The sequence below is a fragment of the Diabrotica virgifera genome, chromosome 10 (genome assembly GCF_917563875.1).
Source record: "Diabrotica virgifera virgifera chromosome 10, PGI_DIABVI_V3a".
In the NCBI taxonomy this organism is placed as follows: domain Eukaryota; kingdom Metazoa; phylum Arthropoda; class Insecta; order Coleoptera; family Chrysomelidae; genus Diabrotica; species Diabrotica virgifera.
In genome coordinates, this window is record NC_065452.1 from 142,866,668 (window position 1) to 142,883,361 (window position 16,694).

Sequence of the window (16,694 nt, forward strand, 5' to 3'; positions counted from 1 at the left end):
TAATACTGGTAATACTTTACAGACTCACTTATACGCTATCTTGTTTTCAGTTATGGATGACGAATCTAAAAGACCATCGAGGATGCAGCAAAATTTAAATTCTGAATTAATATTGTCAAAGGAGCAGTTATATGATATGTTTCAGCAAATATTGGGTGTTAAAAAATTCGAACACCAGTTGCTATTTAACGCTTTGCTTGTAAGTATAAGTTTCTGTACTGTTAAGGTCAGTTTTCTTCGGGGCTACTTTGCCGGTTAAGCGCTGGTTTCCTCGTAAGCGGCACCCACAAACTGCGACCGTAGCACTGCGATGAATTACGTCAGATTACGGTGAAAAATTCAAGGTTCTTCACTACGGCAATGGAATGTGCAAGCTCAGCAAGCGGTGGCTTTCAACGCATCCTTGGAAACCACCGCTATTATTTTGCATGGTACAGTTTTTTATGACGTCGTTCATCGCAGTGTTACGGTCGCAGTTTGACGGCACCGCTTTCGAGGAAACCAGCGCTTTTATCGCTAAGAGATGATCGTTCAACGATAATCGTAGGTAACTATTTGTTTTTAATTTCCCATGGAGCCGAGCCCTGCTGGGCGAGCCACAGAAGGGTTTTGGACCCTGGAATGGGGTACTAGATCCTTCTTTTGTGAGGCTGTCAGCTTCCTTATTCCTACAATTCCATTGTAACCCGGCACCCAAATCAAAGTTACTTTGTTGCGTTCCGCCAGCTTCTTGAGGGATTGTTTATAGTCCCAAACCAACTTTGAATCACAAGTAAATGACTTTAGAGCCTTTAAGGCGACTTGGCTATCTAATAAAATAAAGATTTTTGCCCTATGATTGTCTCGGTTGATAGTCCAGAGACATAAGGTTTTTGTCGGGACACCTGAGCAGCCAGGTTGCAAATGTGTTTTTTGGGTACTATATACCTAATACATTATTAATAAAAAATGCCCGTCACAGTTCGAAGGAGAATTTTAGTTATTAACAAATAAGTGTCAAAAATAGTAGTGTTTTCGTTTAAATTTCTACAGGTAGAAATAGGGTAATTAAATATTTTATTTAAAGCATTCATCTTTTAGTAGATGAGCAAAGGTTCAAAATGGCACTTTTTAAATCTTGGTTCGATCATTTGTTGCTTCGCTAATTGCAAAATAAGATTAAAATTTCGAAAATAAAAAATGTGCTATCACTTTTGCGAAAATGAACTTAAGATTTTGATATTGCATGAAAAGTTGATACAACCAGTACATATCATGCACAAACAATTTCAAGACGATTCGTCAATTAGTTTAAATTTTATTCAATTTGTTTATTCCAAAGAGCTTTTTTTTGCAATGTTTTTGTTCAGAAAATAATAATGATACACCAATTCTATGAAAAATACATGAAATAAGAACACTTATATTTTCAATGAAATTGAAAAAATCAATCAAATGTCGTTTTTGGCATACCGAAAACATTTTACTAGAGTCATTTTTGGCTTAAAAACAATTTGAATAGATTTGTTAATATTGACTGTAGAGTAAATCTACTTTAGGATTTCAAAAGCTGGATTTTTACACGAATTTTCAAAAAAAACTTTTCGCCTAGGTTAAATGTGGTCAAAGTTAGCCACTTTTATTATTTAATTCGCAGTTACTTCTATATACATAAAATTCTACTGTAACAGTGTTCTACTGTAGGACTGAGAATATGTTTTAAGCTATTTTTCATACCCATAGGGAAATGAAACCACTCAAAATCATAAGGGGCGGTTTCATACTCATAAGGGGGGCTGCCCCTGACATTTTTTTTATTGTTTTGGACACAATTGTCTACCTTAATTTTATATTGTGTAGAATTAAAAAATACATAAAACCCTTAATTTTTACTATTATATCACCAACCCCCATTTTTAAATAGCCATCTATATATTTACATCTATAAAATTCTCCTGTCACAATGTTAGTTGCCATACTCCTCTGAGACCGCTTGACCGATTTTTATGAAATTATGTATGAATATTCGGTAGGTCTTAGAATCGGTCGTAATCTATTTTTCATATCCCTGAGTGATAAGGGGGGTTCCCCCGTGGAAATATGTGTACAAAACGTACTCTACAAGACTACGAGTACATACCAATTAAAAAAATTATGATCAAAATCCATCAACAATCTCCGGAGATATTAATCGAAGCGTATGTTTGAAGAATAAATTTCTTCTTTTTGAGTGCACGGATTTTAATAATTCCCCTCCACTGGCCACGAATCGATTTCGTTAGGACGTAATTTTTAAAGCTTTATTAACCACTTTGTTGAATGAAGTTAAAAGTTTACTCAAACTTTTACACATAAACTATATACCTTGAGCTTCAAAATGGCGCTAGTTAGGTTGCTTAATTGTTATAAACAAAGTAGCTGTGAATTCAATAAAAAAGTGGCTAACTTTGACCGTAATTAACCTAGGCGAATTTTTTTTTTGAAAATTCGTGTAAAAATACAACCTTTTCACATCCCAAAGTAGTTTTAATCTAGAGTCAATATTAACAAAGTTATTCAAATTTTTTATAAGCCAAAAATGACTCTACTTTAGTAAAATGTTTTCGAAATGATAAAAATTACTTTTTATTGATTTTTTTTTTAATTCGTTGAAAACATTTTTCTTTCACGTGATTTCCACAGAACTGCTATATCATTCTTATTTTCTGAACAATTACATTGCAAAAAAGCTCTTTGGGATAAACAAATTGAATAAAATTTAAACTAATTCACGAATCGTCTTAAACTTTTTGTGCATTATATGGACTGTTTGACTCAATTTTTCATGCACTATGAAAGTCTAAAGGCCATTTTCGCAAAAGTTATAGCAAATTTTTTATTTTCGAAATTTTAGTTTTATTTTGAATTTTCCCAATCAACAAATTATGATCGGACCAAAATTCAGAAACTGTCATTTTTCAGCTTTGCTTATCTACTAAAAGAAAAATACTATAAATAAGATATCTAATTACCTGTGGCGATTTAAACGAAAAAACTGCCATTTTTGACACTTATTTGTAAATAACTAACATTCTCGTCCGAACTGTGACGGGCATTTTTGTATTTATTTATAATGCATTAGGTATATATATTTATAGTACCCAAAAAACCTATTTGCAACCTGGCTGCTCAAGTGTCCCGAACATGGTATATTTTTGCCTTATTTCCCTGGCGTATGAGACATTCTTGGGAACTAATGACTATAGCATACATTTCTGCCTGAAAGATAGTTGGGGCGTTTCCAAGGGATTTGGATAGCCGGAAATTGGGCCCAGTAACTCACACTCCTGCCCTTTCATCTTGAGTGAATCGTCTTCCAGTTTCGGTTCAACTTCCTCACCCACTTGGTGGCATTTTATGATCATTTCAAAGGGTGTTTCGAAGTCGAATTTGACTAGCACAGCACCTGTTCTTAGAACCAAATGGAATTTCTTCCAAGATCTTTAGATGGCCCACTAGATCTCCAGATTTCATTCTTTGTGTCTGTCGTAACTTTAAGGCGGTGGTTAATATCCCCTTCCTTAAGCAGAATTGTAAGGCGATGGCTTAGTGTGAAAACCTCGTATCTCAGTTTACAGAAAATTGTACATGAGAGTCTTTAAACTGAATTTCTGCATACTGTCGCCTAAAATATATGTGAAAAATGTATGTATAACGATCTTAATGTGTTCAGAATCAAAAATATTTAAAAATAGATTTTTGTTCTTATGTTAGAATATACAGAAATTCAGTAGAAAGCCTCTCCTGTAAAGTTTTCTGTAAAATGAGATACGAGGTTTTCACACTAATCCATCGAAAGGAGGAAGGTTTGGCATCGCCTCTAGAGCTGCACTGGGGAATGTTGGTTCTCTAGCGATCATCATTGTCATTAGAGTTCCGAGGAAAGCTGACCTTCATCATTAGCATATACCTACAATATTTTATATTTCAGCTCGATTCAGCTGATGAGCAAGCGGCAGCTATTAGAAGAGAATTGGACGGCAGAATGCAGAAAGTATCAGAAATGGAAAAGGTAGGGTATATTCATTTGATCTCTATAAAACTACTTTACTTTTAGTGCAACTCAGTAAAAGAAAATGGTTATATTTACATCTGTGCGTATGTGCGTAAAAAATCGCTCAGTAGAGGTCGCCACTTGAAGATGATTAGACTTAGTATATTGTCTACTAATGTAAACCTCTTGGAATCTAAATACGGTTTGATTTTGAAGATTTTAAAATAGTGTATCATGTCCTTCATGAGACATATTTAACATGTGGTAATGTTAAAGACGGAGTGATCTAGAGCCGAAAAATCATCGTCATAAGTAATATGGAGTTTGTTCTGTGAAATACGTCCATTGTATATTGATAATTATGATCCCTTTCAAGCTGACACCTCAGTGGATACAGGAAGTAGCAATAAGGGTTGAAAGGGGTAAATTAGTGCAGTCACCAAAGGTTTTCACCTCCGATTTCGTTGAACCTTCATCGATTTGCATGAAAATTGGTGAGGAGTTAGAGCATAGCTCAAGAAACAAAAGTGACATGGTGCCAACTTGCGTTTACCCTGGGGGTGGATGCCACCCATTCTCTGGGATTTATTATTTTATTAAAAATAACTGCACAAATCGATAGAGCGACAAAATTTAAGCAAAATTTATTATAACAAGTTATAAAAATAAATCAATACTTTTTGAGTTAATAAAAATCGAAGACTTAAATTTTTCGTAAAAAAAATGCATGGTGTAAAGCGGTTTTTCATAAATAATTCAAAAATTATAAGTTTTTACAAATGAACTAACAAGTGAGCTCCAGATGAATTTGATAGCATCAAAGCTAAGCAAATTATGATGAAAATAAGAGAACCCTTTCGAATTTTTTAGGAAAAAGTGAAAAATAAAACATAGGTACGCTATATCCACAAAAATAAAAATTTATACTAGGCAATATAAAATATTTTAGCATAAGTAATAACCTCAAAAATTTCGACCGGTTTAGAAAGCATTTTTGAAGAAAAAATTATTTAAAAAACTTAAATAATTTTTCAAATTTTCGTAAATTTCATTTTTTTTGATAATACATAACTCAAAAAAGAATCAATATACGTAAAACATGATAGGAAACCAAATTTTAGTTATTTTATTTAGCAAATACTGTATTCTAGTACTCAAATTCGAGTAGGTACTCAAATCTAAGTACAGTAGAGCGTCGATTATTCCAACGTCGATCAACCGAACGACCGCTTATCCGAACTCCCCATTTGTAGTGTAAAAACTCAATTGAAAATGCCTAAACGTAATCGTATTGTCCTTTCTATGAAAAATAAACACTAAATTAACAAACGGTTAGAGGGAGGTGAATCTTCCACCAATTTATCCAATGAATACAAACTTGGTAGGCTGGTAGGACGGATAAAAAAAAAACAAAAGACGATAAAAAGATAAGTAACTTTATGTTCCGACTTAATTCTTCTAACGGATCCACAAATCGTAATACGATAAAACTTGCCTTAAACACGGATGTAGATGATGCTGTATGTATATACAGGGTGAGTCACCACTAACGGGACGGAATATTACAGCGAAACGGTAAAAGATTTGAAAAAAATTTAAATTGAATAGTTTGTAAGTTGATAAAAGCTACATTTTAAAATTATTTTGAAATATACAGGGTGTCCCAATAAATGGTGGCGTATCAAAGTTATATTTTTTCTTATAGAACACCCTGTATTTTATTGCATTTTTTAATTGTCCGCAAAAAATAAGGTATATTTTCATAAGGCTTCCCTATACCTATGTACAGAGTGTTCTGAGTTATGTTGACTTTTCTTAAAATGTAAAGTTTTAAAAGAAGGCTTATTCTCAAGTTATTTAAGAAATTATAAAAACACTACTTTTACATCTAAATAGTTGGATATTGGTTGAATGTATTCCATGATTAATTATTACACATTTGTCTACAGGGTGTTCAAAATTTATAGTTTCATTAGTGGGGTATTCATTGTGTCATATGAGGCGTATTTTAAATGGAACACCATGTATATTAATAAATAATTATACTTAACAAATTTACCTCTTTCGAATGGTATATGGATGTCCTATACCTAGGTCTCATAGTTTTTGCGTAATTTACAATTATTTAAATTCTTACTCTGTAAATCGATTTTAAAACAAAAGATGAAGTTAATTAATGTCATTGTATGACATTGTCATTTTATGACAATACGGTCTGGTAATTATCTTATAATTAATGCATTCCATGATTGATTATTACACATTTATTTACAGGGTGTTCAAAATTTACAGTTTCATTATTAGATTATTCAATGTAGCATAATATGATGGGTACTTTATTAGAACACCATGTATATTAATCAAAGATTGTACTAAACACAGGTTTCTGGGTTAGGAAGTGCAGCATTTACAATATTTTTAATATAACCTTATTTAAAAAAAATTCATCTTGGTCAATCCTGGTGACCTAGGTGGCCAAATATATGGACCGAATCAATCTATCCATTTATTTCTAAATTTTATGTTGAGGTTGTTCTTAACATCACGTCAAAAATAAGCAGGAGCTCCATCCACTTAGAGCCACATGTTTGTTCGCACGCTAAGTGGAAGGTTTTAAGAAGGATTCAAAAAACTTGTTTTAAGAAATTTAAAAAAGTTGCTCCATTCAGATTTTCGTCAAAAAAATATGGGTCGATAAAGTACTGGCTCAGAATACTGCCCCAAACATTAACACTTCATCGGTGTTGGCAATCAACATTAAAATGTTTGTTTACTGTATCATAATAAAATGAAAGCTATGTCTATTAACTAGACAATTATTATTAAAAGTAGGTAGATTCGTCTGTACATAATACATTCTTAAAAAAATCAGGATCTTCTCCAAATTCTAAAGTTAACGAAAAGTTAAACGTTCCTGTTCTGTCTAATGCTGGTGTAGTTGAGTTTTATACGGATGATAGTGGTTTTTCTTATGTATTTTACATACACTTGTTAGACTGATCTCCAATTGACTCGACATTTTTTTTCACGTAGGTACTAGTATTTGGGTTTCCGTAACAGAAAGCAGGACATCAAGTTCATTGACGTCATCAAAAATAAATGGTTTATTTTTATTTAACTTTTCCTACCTATGCAAAATTACCAGCAGCACGGAATCTATCGAGAAATTTCTCAAAACCGTCCTTTTTTGGGTGTCCTCTATCAGGATACTTTTAAGCGTAAACTTTAGAAGCTAAGAGAAAATTTTAAAAATATTCCCCAATGCAAAGTAGGATGTCTACTCTTTCATAGATAATGTGATTATTCATTTTTAGGAACAATTAAATTTGAATGTAATTGGCTCTTCCAAAGCCATTTTTAAGTAAAAAAAAATTGAATATCATACACGGATGTTTATAGTTTTGATAATTACCAGACCGTACTGTCATAAACTGACAATGTCATACAATGACATTAATGTTTTGTTTTAAAATCGATTTACAGATTAAGAATTTAAATAAGTGTAAATTACGCAAAAACTATGACACCTAGGTATAGGACATTCATATCCCATTCGAAAGAGGTAAATGTGGTTAGTATAATTATTTATTAATATACATGGTGTTCCATTTAAAACAACCATCATATGCCACATTGAATACTCCTATAATGAAACTGTAAATTTTGAACACCCTGTGCCCTGTAGACAAATGTATAATAATTAATCATGGAATACATTCGACCAATATCCAACTATTTAGATGTAAAAGTAATGTTTTTATAATTTCTTAAATAACTTGAGAATAAGCATTCTTTTAAAACTTTACATTTTAAGAAAAGTCAACATAACTCAGAACGCTCTGTACATAGGTATGGGGAAGCCTTATGAAACTATACCTTATTTTTTGCGGACAATTAAAAAATGCAATAAAATACAGGGTGTTCCATAAGAAAAAATATAACTTTGATACGCCGCCATTTATTGGGACACCCTGTATATTTCAAAATAATTTTAAAATGTAGCTTTTATCAACTTACAAACTATTCAATTTAAATTTTTTTCAAATCTTTTACCGTTTAGCTGTAATCTTCCGTCCCGTTAGTGGTGACTCACCCTGTATATAAGTGGTTTACTTAAAAAGATCCCGGGGACAACCTATTTCTCCTCCCTAGATCCCAGGGAGTTTTAGCTTTGTTACATATAATTTGTGATGCCACACTGACACCGAAAATAAAATTTCATATTTTTTAATCCATTCTGAAATACTTTGCCACACACATGGTTAAAAATCACGTAACCCAGCCGCTCGTAAATCGGTAGGATTGTTTCGGCAGAAGAAAATTGAAGATTTTTTAATGCTTAAAAAATCTTCATTTTGTTGCAAATACAGCGCTTTTTTGTTTAATCTCTATCCTATTTGTCACTAAAGATATAGATGTATGTATGTATGTGAATATGTAAATATGTATGTAAATAAGGCTTTATTTCGCCTATGGCTAAATAGTATTGCTATATAAATACAGTTCGATTATCCGAAAAAATCTATTTTCCGAACACCCCTATCCCCCAATTAGTTCGGATAATCGACGCTCTACTGTATTCGAGTTTCAATGATATGACGGGAAAACGGTTTATTACATAGGCATACTTACTAAACACTTGTCAAAGTATACAGAAATATCTATCAAATGAGCTCACGGAAAAGTTGATATTATTAAAATTTATGCAACAAAAATTTCTCCAAAAAAATTTTTTTTCAGAATAACTCCATTAAGTTTTATGATATCAGGTTTAGCTAAAAACTTATAGTTTTTGAATTATTTATGAAAAACCGCTTTACACCATGCATTTTTTTCACGAAAAATTAAAATTTTTGATATTCAATAACTCAAAAAGTATTGATTGATTGATTGAACTTTTGCTTAAAATTTGTTCTTCTATTAAGTTGAGGGGTTAAAAGGTGGCATCCACCCCCCAGAATAAACGTGCAAGTTGGCACCATGTCACTTTTGCTTCTTGAGGTATTCTCTAACTAGTCACCAATTTTCATGCAAATCGACGGAGGTTCAACGAAATAGTAGGTGAAAACCTTTAGTGACTACACTAAGTTTCCCCGGAATGGGACGTTTCGATGCCGCCGGTTCATCACCGGCCGTTTCGATGCCGCCGGTTCATCGCCAGTCCATTTCATCGCCGTCATATCTCGAATTTCCTAGAATTCCTAATTAATACTAAAAATAACTAATAATTGTAACTGTCGAAAATTCGGAAATATATCAGATAGCGATTAATTGACTGGCGATGAATCGGCCGGCATCGGCATCGAACTGGCGGCATCGAAACGGCGGCGATGAAACGTCCTAGACCCAATTTTCCCCTATCAGCCCTTATTGCTACGTCCTGTCAATATACAATGGACGCATTTCACAGGACAAACTCCATATTACTTATGACGATGATTTTTCGGCTCTAGCTCTTAGTCTATAACAAATGCAGAGATATTTTTGTATACCCTGGTCGCTTTTATGCACGTGTTTTTCGTCGGCTGTCGCTTGGCGACAAAAAACGCGGCGTTTGTCGATAAAACAAAACTAACTTTTGTTTAGCGTTTTTCGACGCGTGTCGCTTTCAGATAAAATTTGTTAAATAGATCAGTGGCGTTATCGACTTTATTTTTAAGTAAAATATAAGTGCATTTTGATATTATTTAACCTTTAACTACCCGCGCATCAACTACACGTGTGGCGTACTTTATACGCCACAACAAATACACTTAAAAACAGAGGATTTGTTTATTTTTTTAAATATACTAAGTTGTTTGTTATAAACCTTATTCGGCATCAGCGAATACTTGGAGTTCCTTCTCAGTAAGCCAATTGGGATTTATAACTGGAATCTGATTCCATGATAAATAAAATTACTAATAAAATTTTTTTTGAAATGTGATTTTTTAAATGAGAAAAAGTATTGTTTATAAAGAAAAATATACAGTGATGAGAGCACTAATAGCCGGCAAAATAACGCAAAAGCTGGAAAACATAATACATTGCGAAACAAAAAGAGATGAAACTAGTGGAGGTGGAAATTATCGTTATAACCGTAATAATTAACAGTAGATTAACTAGTTTTCCACCTTTAGACGTATCAGAGGGGTATGAAAACTGTCACCGTGACAGTATCTAGAATTTTATAAAATACTTTTGTCACAGACGTCTAAAGGTGGGAAACTATGTAATGTAATGTTCATTTTTACGTTTATAACGATAATTTCCACCTCCACTAGTTTCATCTCTTTTTGTTTCGCAATATATTATGTTTTCCATCTTTTGCGTTATTTTGCCGATTATTAGCGCGCTCATCACTGTATTTTGTGCCATAATGACTAAAAAACAATTGAAATATGTACTTATATTACTATAATCGTGGCGTATATTGTCCACCACAGGAAACAACAAATAATAAACTGTAAATTACGATCTTCCCAGAACACCGATTATAACGAAACTAAAACCAATTGTAGAGCACATTTCAGTGAGAGGTTAGATAGATAAACAAGGTCAAAAATGAAATTTTTAAATATATTTGCAGTGGAATTCTTATATCTGGCGTACAAAATACGCCAGCGCGAGTAGTTAAAGGTTAAAATTGATAGATCCAAGTGGTATTTAGATAGATCGGAAGATCGGGTCCATCTTCTTCTTCTTTAGGTGCCGTGTCCGTATTCAGACGTTGGCCGTCATCATATTTACAATTTCCTGAAACCTTTCTCTATCGGCTGCTACGCAAAATAAATTTTTATACTGTGGAACTACACGATTGTCTAATATTACGCAGCAATGAAAGTTTTTTTCCACCACTCCATCTCTTTCCCTTCACTTTCCCGTGTGATATAAGGCGAAGTAGATGGTATTTAGGTCTTCTAATTATATGGCCGGAGTATTCTGTTTTTCTTCTGTTTATGAGCAAGCAGACGTTCTGAATTGGTCATTTGTAGAACATTTTCATTGTAAGTGTGCTAAACCTACGATATCTTTAGGATCCGTTGGGAGCACCACAATTCGAATGCTTCTAATTTATTTAGCATTGTGATTTTTAACGTCCATGTCTGACAACCATATAATACGATAGACCGCACATAACATTTCAGGACCTTCTTACGAATGTTCATCGACAGGTTTATGTTACATAAATCAGGTCATAAAAGCCGTACGTGATATTTCGATATTGGTTATTATCTCTTCATCAAAATCACAATTTACCATTTGACCAGCTACCAAGGTATTTAAAATGGTTTATCCGTTCTATCCCTTCTCCATTAAGAGAAAACAGACCTTGATCTATATTAATCTCTCCAACTGCCATCCAATTTGTCTTTGATTTTAAGGCCTCTCCGATGAAGCTAGGACAAATAATCCCCGGACAAATATTTCAGGACAAAAAATCCCCAAAAATTATCCCTGGACAAAAAATCCCCAGACAAATAATCCCCGGACAAATAATACCCGGACAAAAAATCCCCACAAAAAATCCCCGGGGCAAATAATCTCCACAAATTTATTGGACAAAATAGGCAATGTTTTGACCATAGTTATTTAAAGCAGAGTGAGCAAAAGATTTAAGTGAATAATTACATTATTCCCACAGCCTTAGCTCATTGACATATCTTCCACAATTTTTGAAAAAACTCACAGTCTTTTGTCATGTAAAATTTGAGATACATTCCATGTCAAATCACTCAGGCAAAAAATTTTGGAACTCCAATTTGTCTGAAAATTGGTATATAGCTTCTGCGGGACGTAAAAATAAGATATTTAAGGTCAAAAAATCTTCTTCTTCTTTTTTTATCAAAATGTTATTTTATGCGATTTTACAGTGATTTGGTGTTTATTTAAACAAATTTGCATTTTCTGTCGTAAAGTATCAATGAAAAACATAATATTTTAATAGAAAGGACTCAAAAATGTCATTATATGGCATTATAACAAGTTATTTTGAATCAAAACAAGTTTTTGATCAAATTTTATAGTGTAAAAAACGTTAAAATACCGTTTTTTACATTTTCCTCCATTCCCAAAATACATCATCATCGATTTGGCTGAAAATTTGCCCACAGATAGCCAAAAGATAGGACTTGAAGTGGTTAGAAGGATTTAAATTATATTACAGTACCAAAAAAAGTTACATGCAGTAATATCAGACTCAAAAGTAGGATTAGTCCAGTCGGGATAGCATTTGACCTTGAATGCCGAGCTGCCCAAAATTTTATTTTTCTGATCTTAAGGAGAGTTAATAGTAGCCTAAATTTAAAATCACGAATGAATTCCTCCGTTACGTTAGCCGCCATCTTGATTTTAAAGCAGAATCTGTTTTGCTCAATATCTCCGCCATTTTTAACTTTTCGACAAAAATGGTAGGAACTGAAATTGTTCCAAATAAATCGTATTTACAATTATTACAATTTCATTTTAACAATTTTTGTCGTGAGGTCGATAATTTCGAGTTAATTGTACTTACAGTAGACGCCTATATTTTCGAATGTAATATTGCATGTAACTTTTTTGGTATTGTAATATAATTTAAATCCTTATCACCACTTAAAGTACCATGTTTTGTCTATCTCTGGGAAAATTTTCAGCCAAATCGGTTATGATGTATTTTGGGAATGGAGAAAAATGTAAACGGTATTTTAACGTTTTCTACACTATAAAATTTGATCAAAAGTTTGTTCTGAATCAAAATAACTTGTTATAATGCCATATAATGACATTTTTGAGTCCCTTTTATTAAAATATTATGTTTTCCATCGATACTTTACGATAGAAAATGCAAATTTGTATAAATAAACACCAAATCACTGTAAAATCGCATAAAATAACATTTTGAGAAAAAAAGAAGAAGAAGATTTTTTGACCTTAAATATCTTATTTTTACGTCCCGCAGAGGCTATATACCAATTTTCAGACAATCGGAGGTCCAAAATTTTTTTTGCTCCAAAATTGAGTGATTTGAAAAACCCTTGAAGTTTTCGGCATGAAATTGGAATTCGAAATTTGGTAATCGAAATTACAATTCATGCTTAATCTGAATTGATAATCATTATTTTCGTGCCGAAAAGGGGTTTCGTGGCGATTGCTATTATAACTCTTATACACTGAGGCTGAAAAACATTTGAGTCGTTTGCATTCACGGGAAAACTTAATAGAGAACTATTCGGCAGCAAATACACTAAGCATCAAAATTAACGCACCACCTTAAAAATGGGACATTTTTGATGTCTCGTATTTCCTAAACCTGTTGGGCGATTTAAGTGACTTTTTTAATATATTATAGCTTTATTCTTCAATAATATCGGTGTAATAATATAATTGCTAAAGAGTTAAATGTCATGTCTACCGGGTGTAACAATGATAGCGTGTTTTTTCCTCAAAGTTTGGAACACCCTGTGGAATATTCTAGCGCATATAAAATATTGAAATTAAAACTCAACTGTAATCTTAAGCTATCTTAACATTTTGCTTTTTGATTCATTCGCTTATGTTGGATAATAAAAAAGTTAGGTACTTTAACAACTAGCAACGTTCTTCATCAATACAGGGTGTTTCTAAATAAATGCGACAAACTTTAATGGATAATTCTGCATGAAAAGGTAATGACCGTTTGCTTTATAAACATATGTCCGCAAATGCTCTGTTTCCAAGATACGGAATGTTGAATTTTTTCTTACAAACTGACGATTTATTTATTGCTCTAAAACTGGTTGAGATATGCAAATGAAATTTGACGGTTTTTAAGAGGAAGTTATTGCGCCTTTTTGACGTGCAATTAAGAATTTTGTATTCACCATTGGCGTGCATACGGGTATAAACATTTTAGACACATCCCGTATGCACGCCAATGGTGAATATAAACCTACCAAATTTCATTTGCATGTCTCAACCGGTTTTAGAGCAATAAATAAATAACATACAGAAGTAAAAACTTCAAATTGTATTCTGGTATAAAATCGTTTATTAAAAACTATCTAAAAGTCATCCAAATGGATTGCAAAACGTTTTCGTTCTAATTCAGAGCATCTTCAGTGTCTAGAATGAAGTATTTCCACGTTAGATTAAAGCAAAAAAGTTAAAATTGTGACTGTTAGAAAGAAAAAACATGTGGGAATACTTACATTCTGCTGAGAAGTTTGAAACTAGCATACTATTTAAAGTGATTCCCCCATAATATGCTGGTAACCCCAGCACACTATTTAAAGTGGTAACCCCATTTTCAATAAATAAATCGTCAGTTTGTAAAAAAATTCAACATCCCGTATCTCGGAAACGAAGCATTTGTGGACATATATTTATAAAGGAAACGATTATTATTTTTCCATGCAGAATTACCCCTTAAAGTTTGTCGCACTTATTTAGAGAAACACCCTGTATTGATGAATAACCTGGCTAGATGTTAAAGTACCTAACTTTTTTATTACCCCAAATAAGCGAATGAAACAAAAAGCATAATGTTAAGAAAGTCATAGGCTACAGTTGAGTTTTAATTTCAATATCTTATATACGCTAGAATATTCTACAAGGTGTTCCAAACTTTGAGGAAAAACACACTATAATTGTTACACCCGGTATACAACGACACTTACATGTTTAGTAATAATATTATTACATCGATATTCTTGAAAAAAAAAATAATATAATACTAAAAAAATCACTCAAATCGGACAACAGGTTTAGGAAATACGAGACATCAAAACTGTCCCATTTTTAAGGTGGTGTGTTAATTTTGATGCTTAGTGTATTTCTTGGGAATTTTTTGCTCGGAATTTTTTGTGAGGGTATTTTGTCCAAAAAAATTTGTGGGGATTATTTGTCCGGGATTTTTTGTCCGGGATTTTTTGTCCGGGATTTTTTGTTCGGGGATTATTTGTCCGGGGATTATTTGTCTGGGGATTTTTTGTCCAGGGAAAATTTGTGGGGATTTTTTGTCCGGGATTATTTATCCGGGGATTATTTGTCTGAACTCCCTCTCCGATAACTTGCTTCACTGACTAGATTTACTAATGTCTGAAGATCTTGTAAAATTTCTGCAAGAATCGCTGTATCGTCAGCGTATTTGATATTGTTGATTACTAATCGTCCTAGTCTTACTCCCTCTTGTCTCTCATCCAAAGCCTCCCTAAAGATTCAGAGTATAGATTAAAAAATACTGGGTGACAAAACACAGCCCTGTCGTACTCTCCGTTTTATCGGTAGTTTTCCAGTACGACTATCTACAATTTGAATAGAGGCTACTTGATTGTAATATAAGTATTTTAACAGTCTGATATCGTAGTGGTTAAGTCCTGCTACTTGCAGGAAAACGAAAAGTCTATCGTGTTTTACTCAGTCGAATGCCTTCTCGAATTCGATGAAGCAGATATAAACGTTCTTTGGGAACTCAAAAGTTTTTTATAAGAGAACGCTCATACAGAATAGTGCCTCTCTAGTTCCTAGACAATTTCTAAATTCAAATTGCTTATTAAGGTCGCGTCATATTATAATGCACGTCGCGTTTTCGGCACGTAGCGTTTGCAGACCGGCAATCGGACTGCCCATTCACATTATCATACATAGAACGTTTACGTTGGTTTCAGTTTGGTGCGGTGCAGATGTGTTTATTGTCACAACACATGTTTACATGACAAATTGCCTCGAAAACTACTTTTTAAATTAGACCGGGCAGTATCGTCGCCCCGGCTAGCGAAATTATTCCGATTCGATATTTTTAAACAAACTTACTCAAAAAGAAGTCCTTATAACATATCCATAGGGTGCCGGGCGGTACCGTGGTCGAAAAATTGTTTAAACATTTTTTTAAACAAATTCACAAAAATATTTTTTTCATTTCGAGCAATATTTTTTTAGGTAAACTGGGTCATTCTGGGCAAAAAAGGTCTTTTGTCATTTTTCTCTAAAATTGATTGTTGTCGAGTTACATGCGATTAAAAATTTGAAAAATGCGAAAAGGCCATTTTCAAGGCTTAATAACTCGATTAAAAGTATTATTATGAATTTCAATAAGTGACCAAATCAAGTTTCAAACCCCTTCTTCAAGGTCCCAAAGAGATTTTTGTCATTATTTTACTAGAAAGCTGTTATTTTTAGTTATTAACAATTAGCGCTATAGTCCAACTGTATCGTCGCCCCCGTTAGCGAAACTATTTCGATTAGATGTTTTTGCACAAACTTACTCAAAAAGAGTCCTTATAACAAACACATCCACAGGGTGCCGGGCGGTGCCGTTGTAAAAAAATTGTTTTAACAATTCTTATTAAACAAATTCACAAAAATAATTTTTTCATTACGAACGATTTTTTTTTAGATAATTTGGGTTATTCTTAGCAAAAAACATATCTTGCAAAAATGCGGAAATGGCCATATAACTCGACAACAATCAATTTTAGAGAAAAATCACAAGAGACCTTTTTTGCCCAGAATAACTCAAATTATTACTAATTTGGGTTTAATTAAATTATTAATAAAAAATTATTTTTGTGAATTTGTTTAACAAAAATTGTTTAAACAATTTTTAGACCACGGCACCGCCCGGAACCCTGTTGATGTGTTATAAGGACCTCTTTTTGAGTAAGTTTGTGCAAAAAAATCTAATTTCGCTAACGGGGGCGACGATACAGTTGGACTATAGCGGTAATTGTTAATAGTTAAAAAT

At 33.0% G+C, this 16,694-nt stretch overlaps 1 protein-coding gene across 7 annotated transcripts in view; it reads left to right on the forward strand.

Annotated features, from left to right (window-relative positions):
• LOC114334073 (calcium-dependent secretion activator) overlaps positions 1-16,694 on the forward strand; it is a 303,401-nt gene that overhangs the window by 127,458 nt on the left and 159,249 nt on the right. For all 7 annotated transcript variants that reach the window (XM_050641429.1, XM_050641434.1, XM_050641431.1 and 4 more), the window contains exons 6-7: positions 51-199; positions 3,950-4,030. In XM_050641429.1, coding sequence (XP_050497386.1) covers positions 51-199; positions 3,950-4,030 — 230 coding nt within the window. The remainder of the gene's footprint in view (positions 1-50; positions 200-3,949; positions 4,031-16,694) is intronic.